At 45.3% G+C, this 14,941-nt stretch overlaps 1 protein-coding gene across 4 annotated transcripts in view; it reads right to left on the bottom strand.

The window, feature by feature from the left end:
* Positions 1–265: 265 nt before the first annotated feature.
* The window catches only part of ADCYAP1 (adenylate cyclase activating polypeptide 1), a 66,133-nt gene continuing 51,457 nt past the window's right edge, over positions 266–14,941 (bottom strand). The window contains exons 4-8 of one of the 4 annotated variants that reach the window (XM_045781941.2): positions 6,356–14,746; positions 5,912–6,022; positions 3,582–3,713; positions 3,018–3,116; positions 266–1,869 (exon numbers count right to left, since the gene is read on the bottom strand). In XM_045781941.2, the coding sequence (XP_045637897.1) occupies positions 1,680–1,869; positions 3,018–3,116; positions 3,582–3,713; positions 5,912–6,021 (531 nt within the window). In that variant the 5' untranslated portion in view covers position 6,022; positions 6,356–14,746 and the 3' untranslated portion in view covers positions 266–1,679. The remainder of the gene's footprint in view (positions 1,870–3,017; positions 3,117–3,581; positions 3,714–5,911; positions 6,023–6,355; positions 14,747–14,941) is intronic. The other 3 variants (XM_087869943.1, XM_087869944.1, XM_087869945.1) reach the window with 3 other exon arrangements.

The raw sequence follows: 14,941 nt of genomic DNA, 5'->3' as shown, positions 1-14,941 counted from the left end.
TTGATCTGGTTGCTGGGTGAAGGTTCTTTTGTTTATAGAGATTCCTCACATGTTCAAGGAAGTGATAGGAAACAGACAGACATGCTTTCTGTAGCCAAGAAAGGATACAAGGGGGAGGTTCTCAGGGTCTGTTGGAGCTTGCTTACCTCACTCTTGACCACAAATATAAGATAGTACTCATACATATGAAGATGAGGTTTAAATGATTTATCAGTTAGTAAAACTGAGCAACATGTGAACACTACACATTCTAATATGACAAAGGTTGGTTTTATGAAATAAATTTTACTAAGCAATAAGCCATAATGTAGAAAAATACATTTTACCTACAAACTCAATTAACAAGAAACAAAAGGTTCATATTTAGTGCATAATTACTTAATGGTAACTACACAGGGGTTCCTAAACTTTACAATAAGTGCTTGCATCAAACAACAAAAAAAGTAAGAAGCATTCACAAGTTTAAGAGAAATGAATGAAAAATGGTAAACGGTACTTCAACAGTGCAAGAGGTTGGGAAAGAGTCTTCAGAAAATCACAAAAGAAAAGGGTGGCTCCTACAGAGCCAGGTTCAAAGGGAAGCATCCTGGTCATTTCACAAGATGAGAAGCATTGACAGCACTGGAGAAAAACACATTGTACTTTGCATCCATTTCCAATATCCAGCGCCCAAAGTCAGTCAGGCAGGGGACCTAGGTGGGACTCGGCTTACCCTCAGAGTCCCAGACCTGGGGCAGCTCCAAACCAGTCCCTCTCCAGGATCCTCCTCTGACTGCCTTATGCTCTGCCTCTTCCAATATACCTACATTTCCTTCACTCTGTTCCAATTGCCCTAACCTTGGAATATTGAGTTTCCTGGAAGTACAGAAAAGGGAGATTTTTCTACCAAGTCTCCCTTCTCTGTACGACCTACCAACACTTCCCCCAGGGAGTGGTGTGAATTCTGGGGAGAAGCACAATTTGGATTGAGCTGTTGCTTTTATCAGGAAAATTTCCTTCTGGGCTGAGAGTCTGAAGAGAGACAAGTACACATAAAAGTAGAATCAAAGAAAGCAGAAGTATTGGAATTGCCACCCAGCGAGGGGGACAAAAGGGGACAGTCCTAGTTGAGTTCAGCTGGGACTGTAGCAGCCTGCCCCAGAGACTCAGTAGGAAAAAATGCCCTTCAGCAATTCTCCCAAATCATTACCTCCAAATCTCCCTGGAGCAGGGCATCATTATGTACAGTAGGAAATGGTCAGTATTAATATCTTTAGGCCTGTCGTGGATAAAAATACTATCCTTTTAATTCCATTTTACAAAAATAGGAGTAATATTCAAAACAATGATTGTCTATTTTTCTATTTATTTTATATAAAAACATAAACAGCTCAGGCGAATTTTCAATCCTTGTGCACACTCTGTATGAACTGCTGTCTATTATACCTATATATATTCTTAATATATATATATTTGTTATATATATATCAATAATTGGTCCACAAAGTATATCTGTGCATTCTCTAGTGCTTTGTAAAAAGAAAAAACAATATTATTATCAAAATATTCATTTAATGGCTTTACTTCATACATAAATACATGTTTGGATAGAACACATGAGCTATGACTGTTCAGTCAGTTGGGAAAGTGACTTTTCATTGTGTCAGGATTGTATACACAAGGTAGCTGGTAACTCATCGCTACAAATACGCTATTCGGCGTCCTTTGTTTTTAACCCTTTGTTTATACCTTTTCCCTAGGACGGCCGCCAAGTATTTCTTGACAGCCATTTGTTTCCGGTAGCGACTGTAGCTGTCGGTGAAGATTCCGTCTGAGTGGCGCTTGGAGAGAGGCTCCGAGTCGTCCTCCGCGCCGCCGCCTAGGTTCCCACTGCAAGGAAAGGGGTCGGGAAGAGGGTGGCGGGGCGGGAGACACAGATTCAATAGCTGTGGGGAGCAGGTGCGCCCCACCCCACGCGGGAGCCTTCAGGGAAGGCACGGCTCTCACTGCCCACCGCGCCGCCTTCCTCTGCCAGTAAGCAGCTGTAGGGAGGTCTGTGATGGAAACCCCTTATTCCGCCCTCCCCACCGAGGCTTTCCTGGACTAAATCCTTACAGAAGGGAACCGGGATGAGGTCCGGGCCAAGTGCACGCGCGATTCACGCCTAACCTGTCTCCAAATGCTGCCCTTTGAGATTTGAACATCCGCGCTTTTGCGCTAAATTGTCCTAACTGTTCCTCTGACCCCTCCCACCCACCCCTCCACGTACGGAGAAAATGACCAAAACGCCCCAAGTGCCACGTTGGCTGCTGCCTGGGAGTTTACATCGATCCTGCAATTCCTAGTCAGACATGAGCACTCCTCCCCTTCCACACGCTAAGTTGAAAAACGTGATGATAATAATATAAGTCGACAGGCTGTAGGCAACATTTTTCATCTCATGAATTATTCATTGCGAAAAATGTAATCTGTTTCCCCATGGGCTTTATTAAAATGTTGCCTTCTGCTGAGAGATGCTCCACGCAAGCCCTGTGTTCTGGGTTTGTCTGGCACGCGCAAGAACTGTTTCTCTAACTGCCCAAATTTGAAGATTTGTTGGCTTCGATTTGAATTTACAGTAAAAGAAATGGTTAAAAAAAAAAGCAGTCATGCTTAGAGGAAATTATAGCAAATCGTCCCGCGAAGCTCGAAGGTTTTCAGTGACTCGGGGTGGGGGGCGGTGAGAGGGGAGGGATGGAGTCTATTGTAGTTGTTTTTTTTTTTTTTAATTCAAAACGGATCAAACTCCCCGGTTTCTTTGCCCCCTCCTTGCCTCTTGCCGCTCAGAACTGTCTCGCCAAACTTAAGGTGCTACATCAGAATCTTCGCCTGTGACCACCGGCTGGCCCCGAAGACCCTGCGGCGCAGACGCACCCTCGAGCCCACGCGCACGCACGGACGCAGAAGTGGCACCGCCCACCCCGCGCGCGCTCGCACGGACACCCACCCCGGAGCGCGCGCGCCGTCCTGAGCCGCTTAACTCTTTCGCAAACTCTTACCCCTGGCTCTTGGCCACGAGTGTCTGCAGGTATTTCCTGGCGGACAGCTGGTCCAGTACTTTGCGGTAGGCCTTGTTAAGGATCCCTTGGGCGACATCTCTAACGGGGAGGCAAAGTGAGCGCCCAGGGTCACTGACTCTGTCCCCAAGAGGCCGCCCCAGGCCCCCAGCTGAGCACGCGTGCGCCTCCGCGCTCCGGGAGGCTGACGGGAACACCCGCCCCCCGCCCCCCGGGCACAGAACTCGCAAATTGCTCTTTTGGGATGTTCCCGCGACTGACTGCCGGGAACCGGAGTTCCTGCTGCCCTCCAGGGATGGCAGGCATGGAGTCTGGCTGGGGCGCGCACTCCCGGCCACTCCTTGGGCCACAGACCTTTTGGTCCCACGCGACCCTTGTGGCCACACAGACCGGCCCGCTACTAACTTTCTGTCGCTCTCACGGGTACCAGCCAGAAAGAAGAGCGGCTTGAGGGCTTTTATGAAAAACAACATATTCGGTGGGCCACCACCCTGCCCCTCCCGCCACCTCAGTCCCGGGCCGTAGCGGAGGCCGCGCGGGTGGTACCTCTTCTCTGCGGGGTAGTAGAGCGCGTAGGCGTCGCGCAGCGCGGAGGCGGGGCTCCCCACGCCGGGAGGGTCAGAGTCATAGAAGTCCTGCAGCGGGTTTCCGTCCTCGTCGTACGCCTCGTCCTCCGGCCTGCCAGAGTAGCCGGGGGGCAGAAGGAGTGGTCAGTACAAGTCCCTCCCCGGCTCTGCAAGGACCCAGAGAAAGGGGCCCGCACTGATTTTCCTTCTTTCTAAAGGTCCCTCCACGGAGAATTGCCACTTCTTCCGGGACGGGGGAGGGGGATAGAGGTACGGCGAAAGAAAGTACACCCAAGAGAAATTCCCCATCCCTCCAAGCTGCTCTCCGATCCGTCCTCTCGAGGATAAAGGGTCGCCCTGCAGGGCCCTGGGAAGCCGAGACGTCTTTGTCGACCCCGTACACCTGGCCACCGAAAAGGATCTACACCCCCCCCCCATGGGCCTGGCACCTGAGCCACCCCAAATAAGCAGCCACGGACTGGGACGAGAAAGGTTCCCAGAGACAAGACGCTGGCCAACGCGAAGACCCGATAGGGGAGGCCCAGAGCGAACCGGAGGGAGCGTGGATGGGTGGGGTGTGCTGCGGCCAACTCGGCCAGCCACCCCCACCCAGCCTCTGAGCCCAGGGGAGCCCTTCCCGCACAGATGTAGGTCACGGAGAACCTCCGACTTCTATTTTGGGCGGGAGTGGATCTGACAGGAACATGAATAATAGATGCCCCTAAACTTAGCCTGTTTGGCCCTGGCTCATTCTGTGGCATTTCCGCGCACTATGGTGCTCCTCGCCCGAGGAAAGTGCCAGGCACTCGGAACTTTGAAAATTGCTGGGAGTGAAATAAGGCTTTTAAATCCGCTAAATAAATAGTTCGCGCTAATCTGTTAGGGATGTTGGGGCGGCGAAAAGGGAAGGGGTCAACAGAGGACCGAGAGCCTACAGGAGCGCCGCGGTCTCGAAGTCCCCCTTTCCTAGCGCCTCTATCCTTGATATAGGACGGGGAGAGGTGGGCTAAAACGCAAGAGCCTCTCGCTTTGGGCCGCGGAAGAGACTCGGAACGCGGCCAGGGCAAGTAGCGCTCTCCAGTAGGGTTTAGAGTCGTACTTCGTTATTCTGCTCGCCTTTCCTCCATCCGTGGAGAGGTAAGGACAAGGCAAGCACATCCCTCCGTCCGCCCCACACCCAGCCCTTCTTCGGCGACGTGCCTCCTCTACAGCCCAGCCTCCCAGAGTCCCCGGGTCTTTCTGGCCACTTCCATCCCTGCCCCGTGCCCAGATGCTGGAATCCTAATACTGAAGTCAGAACCCATCTCTCCGCCCAGATCAATGGTCAGCGGTCCCTAAAGGCGACCTTTCTTGGGCGCGGCTCCGAGAAGCGGCTTTGCCGGCAGAAGGCGCGCTCCTAGCTGCAGGGAGCCGGGAGGACCGCGGAGCGCGGAAGCTGCGCTGCAAAGGGAGCTTCCACTCTCTGGCGGACCGCCCCGGGACTTTGGGACTGCGTAAGGAACCTGGCAGTGCCAACCGATTAGAAATCAGGGGTTAAGAAAAAAGCCAGGGTTACTCCAGCCTCGGGCGGGCAGGGTTGTCCTGGTCCTGCCTGCCTGCCTGCTTTCTCTTCCTCCTTCCTTACATCCGTTTCATACGTTTCTCCCCCTTCCTTTCAGACTCATTCTTGTTTTTCCTTCTCTCAAATCGCTTCTCCTCAACCATACCCGGCCAACACTCCACCTCCCCAAGACAGTCTGAGACTCAAATTGCAGTTGGAAAATGTATCACTTGAAAGAAAGCTCTTCCAGGGGAAAGAATTCGAATTGAAGTGAAAGGGAGATCAAAGGAGAGAGAGGGAGACCCCGCCCCGATAGTCCAGAACAAGCTATAACAAAGCAAAGTCCACGGGAGCTTCACGCTCAACCCTCCAACCTGGGTGCGGGCACCAGAGAAGAAGTTCTCCTAACTCAAGCTAAGAATGGGGAAAAGAAGTCAAGCTCCGGGCCCGGCCCTGCCCCCTACCGCGGGCGGGGCTGGGGGAGGGGAGGTTTCTCTAGCCCGCTGATGCTCCCTTGCTCTACCCCGGCCCCTAGGCTGCAGCGGGCTGGGGGAGGGGCGCTGAGACGCAGTGGAGCCTGCCCGGACCTTGCGCTGAGCCGGGGCCAGGGCCAGGGCCAGGGACCCGAGACTCGACCCAGGCTGACAGCGGCGTCCTGGCAGCCGGTGGGGAGATGGTCATAGCCGGGACCGCGGAACTGCAGGAGGACGACCACGAGGAAATGTTAGGGGAAGCCAATCCTCAGCTCAGCCCGGGCGGCCAGCACCTACCTGATTCCAGGAAACCGGAGTCCTGCGGCGGCAGGTGAGCAGTAGACGCTGCTGTGCATTATTATCCCGTAGACCAGGAGGGCCAGCCTCGCTCCACTACACATGGTCATTCTGCGCAGAAGGGAAAAGAGGGCACACAGTTGTCAGAACGCCCCGGGCCTTTCACCCGCCAACCCCAAGAAACTCCCCGAGCTGGGGGAGGGACAGAGCAAAGCTCCGGCTCCCAGTGTTGAATACCGCTTAATAACAGCCCGTGCGCGCCCTGCTACTTCCCTCTCGCTATAGTTAGAAAAAAATATATATGTATATACCTAGTGCCCGATAACTCGCCAAACCTGGTGCAAAGGAAAGCTAACTCGTACCCTGATGCTGGTGAAAGAATCAGCAGTCAAATGAGTCGTTTGATTTGGTAAGATATTTTTCCCCTTATCATTCAACTCTTACCGCTGCTAGGAGAGGGTTTGTTGCCAAGTAGGACGGCGGGCAAAGGGCTCCTCCAAGTTTCTGCGCTGGAGTCACAACCCAAGAGGCATCACCGTCTGGCGTTAGTGTCTGAGAAGCCGCAGGAATGAGCAGGATCAGCAGGAGGAGCTGGAGGACTTGTTTGCTGAGGCCAGTATTCTGTTCAAAAGTTTGCAGACGCACAGAACTAGGAGGAAGCGTGACACCGAGAGAAGGGGGCGAGGAGAGAGATGGAGAAGGAAGAAAGAGGAGGCGAGGAGCTAAAGTGGGGGTAGGAGACAAAGTGGCCTAAGTCCACCAGGAGAAAGAAGTAAGTGATTAAGGAAAAGAGGGAAAGTCAAAGAAGTAGAGGAAGGAAGAGGGAGGGCCGCAGCTCGGCCGGCGTCTGTTGGAACTGCCCGGTCAGGCAGTTGTGCAAGTCGGCAGCGTCTTCTCTGCTCTCAGGTCCCTCTGGCTGCGTCTGAAGCTGCGGCTTCTGCTGGTGCTGCTGCCGGTGGTTACAGAGGTGACCGGCCCTCTGCTCCTATTTATATGTGCAGTTAGCAGAAATCTATCTGAACGTGGTTTTAGAAGAGCCTTCCTTGTCAACATCTGTCTGCCTATGGCCTTTAAGTACAGAATATTTTGTTGCACTGTTGCGCTCCGATTTTTATTCATGGAATGACTTCCTTTTTTTTTTTCAGTCACGTAATGATCGGGTATCAGAAAAAGACGTCAGCATCCTAGTCCCTCAAGGAACATATTAACTATTCTGTGCTGTCCTCTTGGATGATAAGATCCGGAGTCATCGACTTCTCATAAACACCTTTCACTCATACAGTCCAATTTTTAAGAAGTGCAATTATTTTGATGGTTTTCAGTTTTACCCATTTCTCAAGGATGGGTAAAGAATTCATAGAATTTCAAGGATGGTGAAAGTCATGTTTTTAATTATGTCCCTATGATTTCTCTTTACTTTTCATCAAGCCCCAGCAATCAGAGCTCTGGTCTCTGGAATTAAGCACCATCAAGCTCCCCTATTAATAAATTTAATTTAGATCTCCTAATTTCTTGCGTATGTTCTTTTAGATAGACAATTAAATGTGGAAGTCGTTTTGTTTTTAAAGGGAAGTCTTGGAGGATTTTCAGTAAATTGCTAATGAGTCTGCCTGTCGTTGACAGTCTGGCTATGAGTAGATTGATTAGAGTTAAAGCTGCGTCCGGTTTGTGGCCTGTGGAGCTGTCCAAGCTCTGAGTGCTGAACTCTGGTCGCAAATGCAACCAACATTGAAAATTGCCATTGGTTTAATTTTTCACCAGAGTCTCTAAATCTGAAGATTTGGCACTGATACTATTAATGTGGAAATTCATTGTCCAAGTCTCCCCACTGTTCTGATACATTCCCCCTTTGCAGTGTCCATGAATGCCCTTAATGCTGAGAACAGTCAGACCCTTCCTACTTTTGAGTAAAGAGCATTCTGTTTCCTGTTAGTCCTGGTTTTTAGATCTCTAGATGGCCTATTTGAACACCTTCACACTTTCTGTGGCTCTTACTGATCTCAAAGATTGAAATTGTTAAATTGTATTTTCCACAAAAATTGAAATTTTAAGAATTTAGGAGTGAGAAATATATTTCCCCCCTTTATTTACAACTTGAGTTCTGTTTGGGGAAATACAGACAGACTGGGAAAGCATGAGGATTCCCAGTACAAGTCCACTTGCTGAGGGTTTCTAACGGGAATCCCTCCATTGGGAACCGTTAAAAAAAATTTTTTTTAGCTGAAAATGACGTGGGAAGAGGAAAGCAATAAGAGAAGACTACAGCCACCCGGAGGCTTTCAAGCCCCTGGGCAATTTAAGAAGATTCCTAAATTTCTACTCCAGTAAGAGAAAATCAAGTCTATTTCTTTTTATTGCTCAAAGGAAATAGAATCATCAATAACCATTAGTGTGCATTTTAATTATTTGGATCTTAAACAAAACTTAGAGGAAATGGCAATTTAGTGGGAATATTTCCTATTATAATTTGGAGCTAACATTTAAATAAGCTATATTAGTTCTGCATCCTTTTTTCTATGACAAAATTGTAATGTTTCTCATTCGGAATGCCTTTGCTACTTTCTTATTAAGATTTAATATTTCCTTCAAGAAGACAAAGTTTTGCTCATTCCTAGCCATGAATGACCAGAAGCTACTCGTTTCTTCTTGGTTTATTCCTGGGGGTGCTCCAGATTGCCTGCCTGCAATAGCGCTATGAACCACATCTATGTGGGGATGTATCTCTTTGTCTCCAGTGCATATGTTCGCCTATTTATGTTGGATTGTTTACATGCATGTGTTTCGTGTTCATCTCTGCCTCCGGAGTAAATTCGCACACAAAGAGCCCGCGGTGAACACGACCAACCGGATAATCAAGCAGAGACGTCTTTCTTACTAAAGCGCCCAAAGCTATTACCCACTGTGACTTTCCTGTCTTCCGCCTTGCTTCGCGTCAAAGGTGAACCCGATTAAAATCCTTACTCTTCCCTCCCACGCGAATTCTGAAATGAGTTCAATCTGTAGAAATATTTGAAAATTTCCAAGACTCCCTGTACAAAGTCACTATTCAACTTTAGTAAAGGGAGCCACCATGTGGGGAGAATGTTGACTTCATGGCCTATCAGAGGGAAAACCACAAACACCATTAACTTCGGGGGCGGGTGAGGGAACTACTGGCTCCATGACCCGCAAGACTCTTAACTGTGCCCTGGTTACAAGGGCTGTGCCACTACCACTCTGCTCAGCTTAGGCACTCAAGACCTAACTCAGCGTGGACTCGGGGCCCAGCTCTCCAAAATTGACGGCCTTGAGGCCTGAACCCATTCACGAAAGTGAAAGACGAAGCAAAGAAATCCTTTTGAGATTCTTAGTTACTGACCTTCAGAAAATCAAGCTTGCAAGACCCAGCCGTTGCTCGGCACAATCTAAAGACCCGCCCAGCCCTGACCCGCAGCTGCCTGGTGGAATCGAACCCCGGATAGGACGATCCCACAGATCTTTCGAGCTACTGACTGTCTCTGATTAGGCGAATTTGGCGTCCTTTGAGAAAGGAAGCTTTCCTATTCTCAAAAGTTCTGGCTCTGGGTCCTTGAGCCCCGGGGATACCGGGAATGCTACGGAAGGGGAGGAACTGGAAGCTGAGGACGGGGCTCCAAAACTGGGAGTGTGTGGTTGCATCCCCACCTTGCCAAATCCTCGAGCGAGAGCACAGGCTCCTCCTCCTTTCTATTGGATTGGAGGCAAATACTTGGCATCCGATGTCTCAAAGACCAAAAACTACCCGCAAGTCCTCCATGAGAGTATTTGCTGTTAACGTCGAGGAACATTCTAACTCAGAGTGTTAAAGCTGATTTCGGGGTGGAGAGGGGCCTCTGTGTCTGGGGAGCGGCGAAGAAGAGGGGTGCATCACGTAGAAATGCGGAGCTGGAAAGGCCTGGAGCCACCCCGACAAGCACTGATGAGGTGTCCCGGCCGAGGCCACTTAGGAACGAACCCGCGGCTGGTACTGACTAGTTCGTGGCAAATGCAGGCATCGATCTGGCTTAAAGCGAGGCCTGGGGCCTGCTCGGAGTATCGGAAGGACCCTCAACTAAAGCACCCTTTCTTCGAGAAGGGGAAAGAGGAGGGAGAGTGAGAGGAGAGCCGGGGCAAGGCAGGGCGCGACAAAGGGGAAAGCCTTCCAATTTTATCCTGCTTTCACCCTGTTTCTCTCCCAAACAAATTTTTACATTGTAAGGCGACTGAGGTTAAGAGCAAGAGAGAAACTTTCAGATATCCTGTATATAACTGAAAATGACAGGGGAGAAGAGGAAGGGGATAAAGAAAGGACCCAAAAGTTAGAACTTCCAATTAACAGGTAACACAAAGGAATTTCTAGTACCCTTTCAGACAACCCCGCCCTGCCCCCACAACGTTCACCAGAGGTAGTAGAGTTCCCAGGCAGCAAAGTTTCTTTCCAGGCTGTGGAAGCAAAGATTGGCACAGACTAGACTAGATTGAAATCACATCTAGTTAGAAAAGCTAGTGCAACAACGGGAATCTTCCCAGTGGTAGAGGTTTCTCCTACGTTCTCTGAGAACAGGAGGGACAGAAGGCATCACTCTGGGGCTATGCCTCCAGCTACCCAGCACAGGCTATTTGAAAATATTTGTTGAAAAGGATCAAAGGCCCTGAATTTCAATCCCCTAATGTATTAACTGCTTTTGTCCTGTTTGTCCTTAAGATATGAAAACATAACTTTTGGTCTGAAATGGTGAATCCTAGCTACAAGTCAAACTAAGAGTTGCCCAAATTGTTTTTTCTGGTCACTAGAAATATCTGTCTTTGCCAAAGCAAATACCTGGCACAGGCAAGACTCAGTTCCCTTGGGTAAGGATATTTCTACCACTTTCCTTCCGGCATAGCTACACATCCTACATGTAATTTCCATGTGTTCACTTTTCCTTTTATGGCTGTGTTGCCCTCCCCCATTGCCCTGTACCTCTACCATCCCCATCTCCTACCCTCACTGATTTTTTTTAACCATATGAAAGGACATGTTTGCACACAGCATCTTCATAAATTCCTAGTATAAATAATAGTAAATCAGATTGGAAAAGTCTTATATTCTCATTCTACTCATTTCTAGACACTACTTAGCATAAGAACCAGCCTATAGTAAGCTTTTTCTGTGAACAAGCTTGATGCAAAACATCATTCCCTCATATCAGTGACAAAAGTAAATTACAAACTGTATTCAATTTCACTCTAAATTTTCTCTTCTGACTCTTCCAGAAAATGTTATGACTAATGACTCACTTCATACCGATTACACCTGTAGGGAAACCCAAATGTTCTGCAGCAGAACATCATGACCATCACTTACTGGACTGCCTGCATCATGCCCCTCTGAACACACTATGAAGTAAGAAGCTGATGAGCTTACCAATAATGTGTCACGACTTCTCTGACCTTCAAAATTTAGTGCTTCACACACTGTGAAAACAACCAGGAAGCCTTTCCAAGCCACATGAGCAAAAGCATCTCTCTCTAATTCAAGAACAGAATTGCATGTTCACAGGGCCAAGAAATTTTGTCAATTGTTTTAAGACAAAGCAGACACTCAAGAAGCAAAAACTGGGATCTAATCTTTGCTTCAGGTTTGGATGATTTCAACTATCTCACATATATGGCTCTTCTAAGACCTTATTGTCTGAAAGTTTGTTTACTGGGTACCAAAAATATATACCCCAGACTTCACTGTGCAGCATTTGCCATATTCTCCTGAGACTTCCAGAACATGTCCTCTTAAAACACAAAAACAAGAAAATCTTCTCTCTACTTCAGTCTAAATCCTCTGATCATATAAGGCTTAATTGCAGGAAGAAAAGTTTGGAGAGGATCCAGGAAACCTAATATCTTAAATGAGTTTTTGTGACACCTTCTGAAAATGTTGGAAGGAAGATCTGTGTGCAAAATAAAACAAGGTTTTTATGTGTAAATCAAAACAGGATAATCTTCTATGAGTTCATAGCATCAAACCTCTGTCCTCTTGGTTTAGACTCAGCCTTATCTATATGCAAATATAGATTTCTTTGTAATAATTTTGGAGATTTGCTTTTCATTATCCTTATTATTAGCACTTTGTGGTAATGATCATAACTCTGCAAAGTAACTAATCTTTCTTTCCACGCAAATATACACAGGCATGATTTTGTTTTAAGCTTTCATCTGCTTAGAATATGATTATATTTGCCATGAGTTTACTATTTTAAAGCCTCAATTATTATTGCTTTATGTACTTTTAAATTCTTCCTTCCAATGGGCTGCATGATTTTGCAACTCATCAGTTAATAACAGCAGTAATAACTATCTAGCGAACACATACTGTGCTAAATACTTGACTAGAGTCATTTCCTTTACCTTCAAACAATCTTTTTTCTGGACACTATTATTCCACTTTACAGATGAGAAGCTGAGGGTCAAGTGGTTAAGTAACATACCCAAAATCACACAACTTGAATCTCTGTAATGCAGCGATTCAAATTCAATTCTCAATGACTCCAGACAGTCTTAATGACCTTAGTATATTATGCTGGTTTACACATTTATTTTCTCTAGAGTTGTTATAATACAAACTACTCATTTAATATGACCTTTAATCTGTGACTTGACTCAACTAAGAAGAAAATGGATTTCTTATTAATTTTCAAATTAAAAATTATGTCTCATATAATAGGAATCAAATGCTTTTAACACAATACCAACTGGTGAAGTTAGACTACCAACTTTGCTTTACAAAATAGATATGCTTCTAAAAATATGTGCGTTAATAATGCATGTATCCTTATTTATACATACCAAATTGTTGAAAAGGTAAAAAATATTGCCATCCTAAATCATTATTTAAAAATGATTTCATACCTAAGAATGTAGCAAAAGTTTCAGTGATGTGTTTAAGTTAAAAAAATATATATTACTTATAAGATCACCATTTACTAACTGTAACATCATCATCATATCTTATTAAATCATCATGTAATTCAATACCACAGAAACTTTATGATTGCCAGCGAGTCAAGTGTTTCGTGAGTCACAAGAGATGATATATATAAAAATGTTTTGCAAACAATAGATCCTCCTCTGATAGCAGTGATAAGCTCTGTGTTAGCAAACAATGTCCCATTTAATCCTTTTATTACCCTGGGAAGTAGATAAGGTACTATTATGGGTAAACTAAGACCCTTAAAAGTGAATTAACTTGCCAAGGCACACAGCTAACAATGGACAAAGTCAGCTTTCCAGCCCAGGGCTAGCTGTTTCCAACGTTACTGTGCTTTCTACTACCATTTGGCCTCCCTGTTATTACTGTATAATTACCGTTATTATTAAAGGGAAAAGAAGCATCAGCTTTCATAAAAGCATATGATTATTCAACAAAATATGAGTTTTAAGGCAGTAGTTTGAACAATTTTTCTTGAATTTTCTTGAAATTTTCAAATAAATGAAGAGGTTATTTGTATCATCTTTTTACATTTTAAAGCAATAAGTAATGAATAAGGTTGTGCCACAGGTATTAAAAATGTGATAAAGTTGCAGCAATTAAAACAGTGTGGTGCTGGTGAAATACTAGGTCAAAGGAATGAATATCAAGTATATAAATATAAAGAAATAAAGACTATTATGTAATTCCCAGTAGAAAGAATACTAAGACAACTGACTATCCACTTGCACAAGAAAGAAAAATTAGATTCTTTTTCTTATCCTACAACAACATCAAACATATTGATATGGACTAAATTTTTAAATATAAATCACAAAAATACTAGAAAAATATATAAATAATTTTAGGACTGGAAAGGAAAGACTGATAATTTGAAAGAAACCAAAAAGGAAGAGATTGAGAAATTGACTAAAATATTGTTTAATTTCTCTGTATTAAAAGAAAAATTACCAATAAAATTAAATGTCACATGAAACATGGGGAAAATATTGCCATAGTTTATGAAAACTAAGGAATTCAATTTTTCAAAAATATAAAGAACTTACATCACCCAGTGCTCATCCTGACAAGTGTACTCCTTAATCCCTATTTAATCCATCCCTCACCCCCCCCCTTCTGGTAACCATCAGTTTGTTCTCTGTAGTTAAAGAGTCTGTTTCTTGGTTTGCCTCCCTCTCTTTTTTTCCCTTTGTTTTGTTTCTTAAATTTCACACATGAGTGAAGTCATATGGTATTTGTTTTTCTCTGATTTATTTCGCTTAGCACGATACTCTCTAGCTCCATCGCCATCATTGCAAATGACAGGATTTAATTCTTTTTTATGGCTGCATAACATTCCGTTGTATATATATACCACTTCTTTATGCATTCAGCTGTTGATGGACAATTGGGCTGCTTCTATAGCTTGGCTATTGTAAATAATGCTGCTATAAACATAGGGGTGCATGTATCCCTTTGAATTCGTGTTTTTGTATTCTTTGGGTAAATACCCAGTAGTGCAATTGCTGGATCATGGGGGTAGTTCTATTTTTAACTTTTTAAGGAACCTCCATATTGTTTCCACAGCGGCTGCTCCAATTTGCATTCCTACTGACAGTGCACAAGGACTGTTCCTTTTTCTCTGCATCCTTGCCAACACCTGTTTTTCCTTTGGTTGTTGATTTTAGCCATTCTCACAGATATTGGGTGATATCTCACTGTGGTTTGGATTTGCATTTCCCTGATGGTAAGTGATGATGAGCATCTTTTCATGTGTCTGTTGGCCATCTGGATGTCTTCTTTGGAGAAACGTCTGTTCATGTCTTCTGCCCATTTTTTAATTGGATTATTTGGTTTTGGGGTGTTGAGTTTATACCCCTGAAACTAATATAACACTGTAAAAAAGACAATAAAGTTACACTTACATCAAATATATGTATATGTATATACATATATATCTCATATGAGATATATACATATATATATCTCATATGAAAAAAAAGTGAGTCATTAAGTACAGCATATGTCTTTTGAAGATAGGAGTATCAAAGAATTTGTGGGCACATTTTAAACCACCAAAACAATGTCAT

This window comes from Ursus americanus, chromosome 19 (genome assembly GCF_024610735.1).
Source record: "Ursus americanus isolate L20-20 chromosome 19, mUrsAme1.1.p, whole genome shotgun sequence".
Taxonomy (NCBI): domain Eukaryota; kingdom Metazoa; phylum Chordata; class Mammalia; order Carnivora; family Ursidae; genus Ursus; species Ursus americanus.
This window is presented reverse-complemented; position numbering and strand designations above follow the sequence as displayed.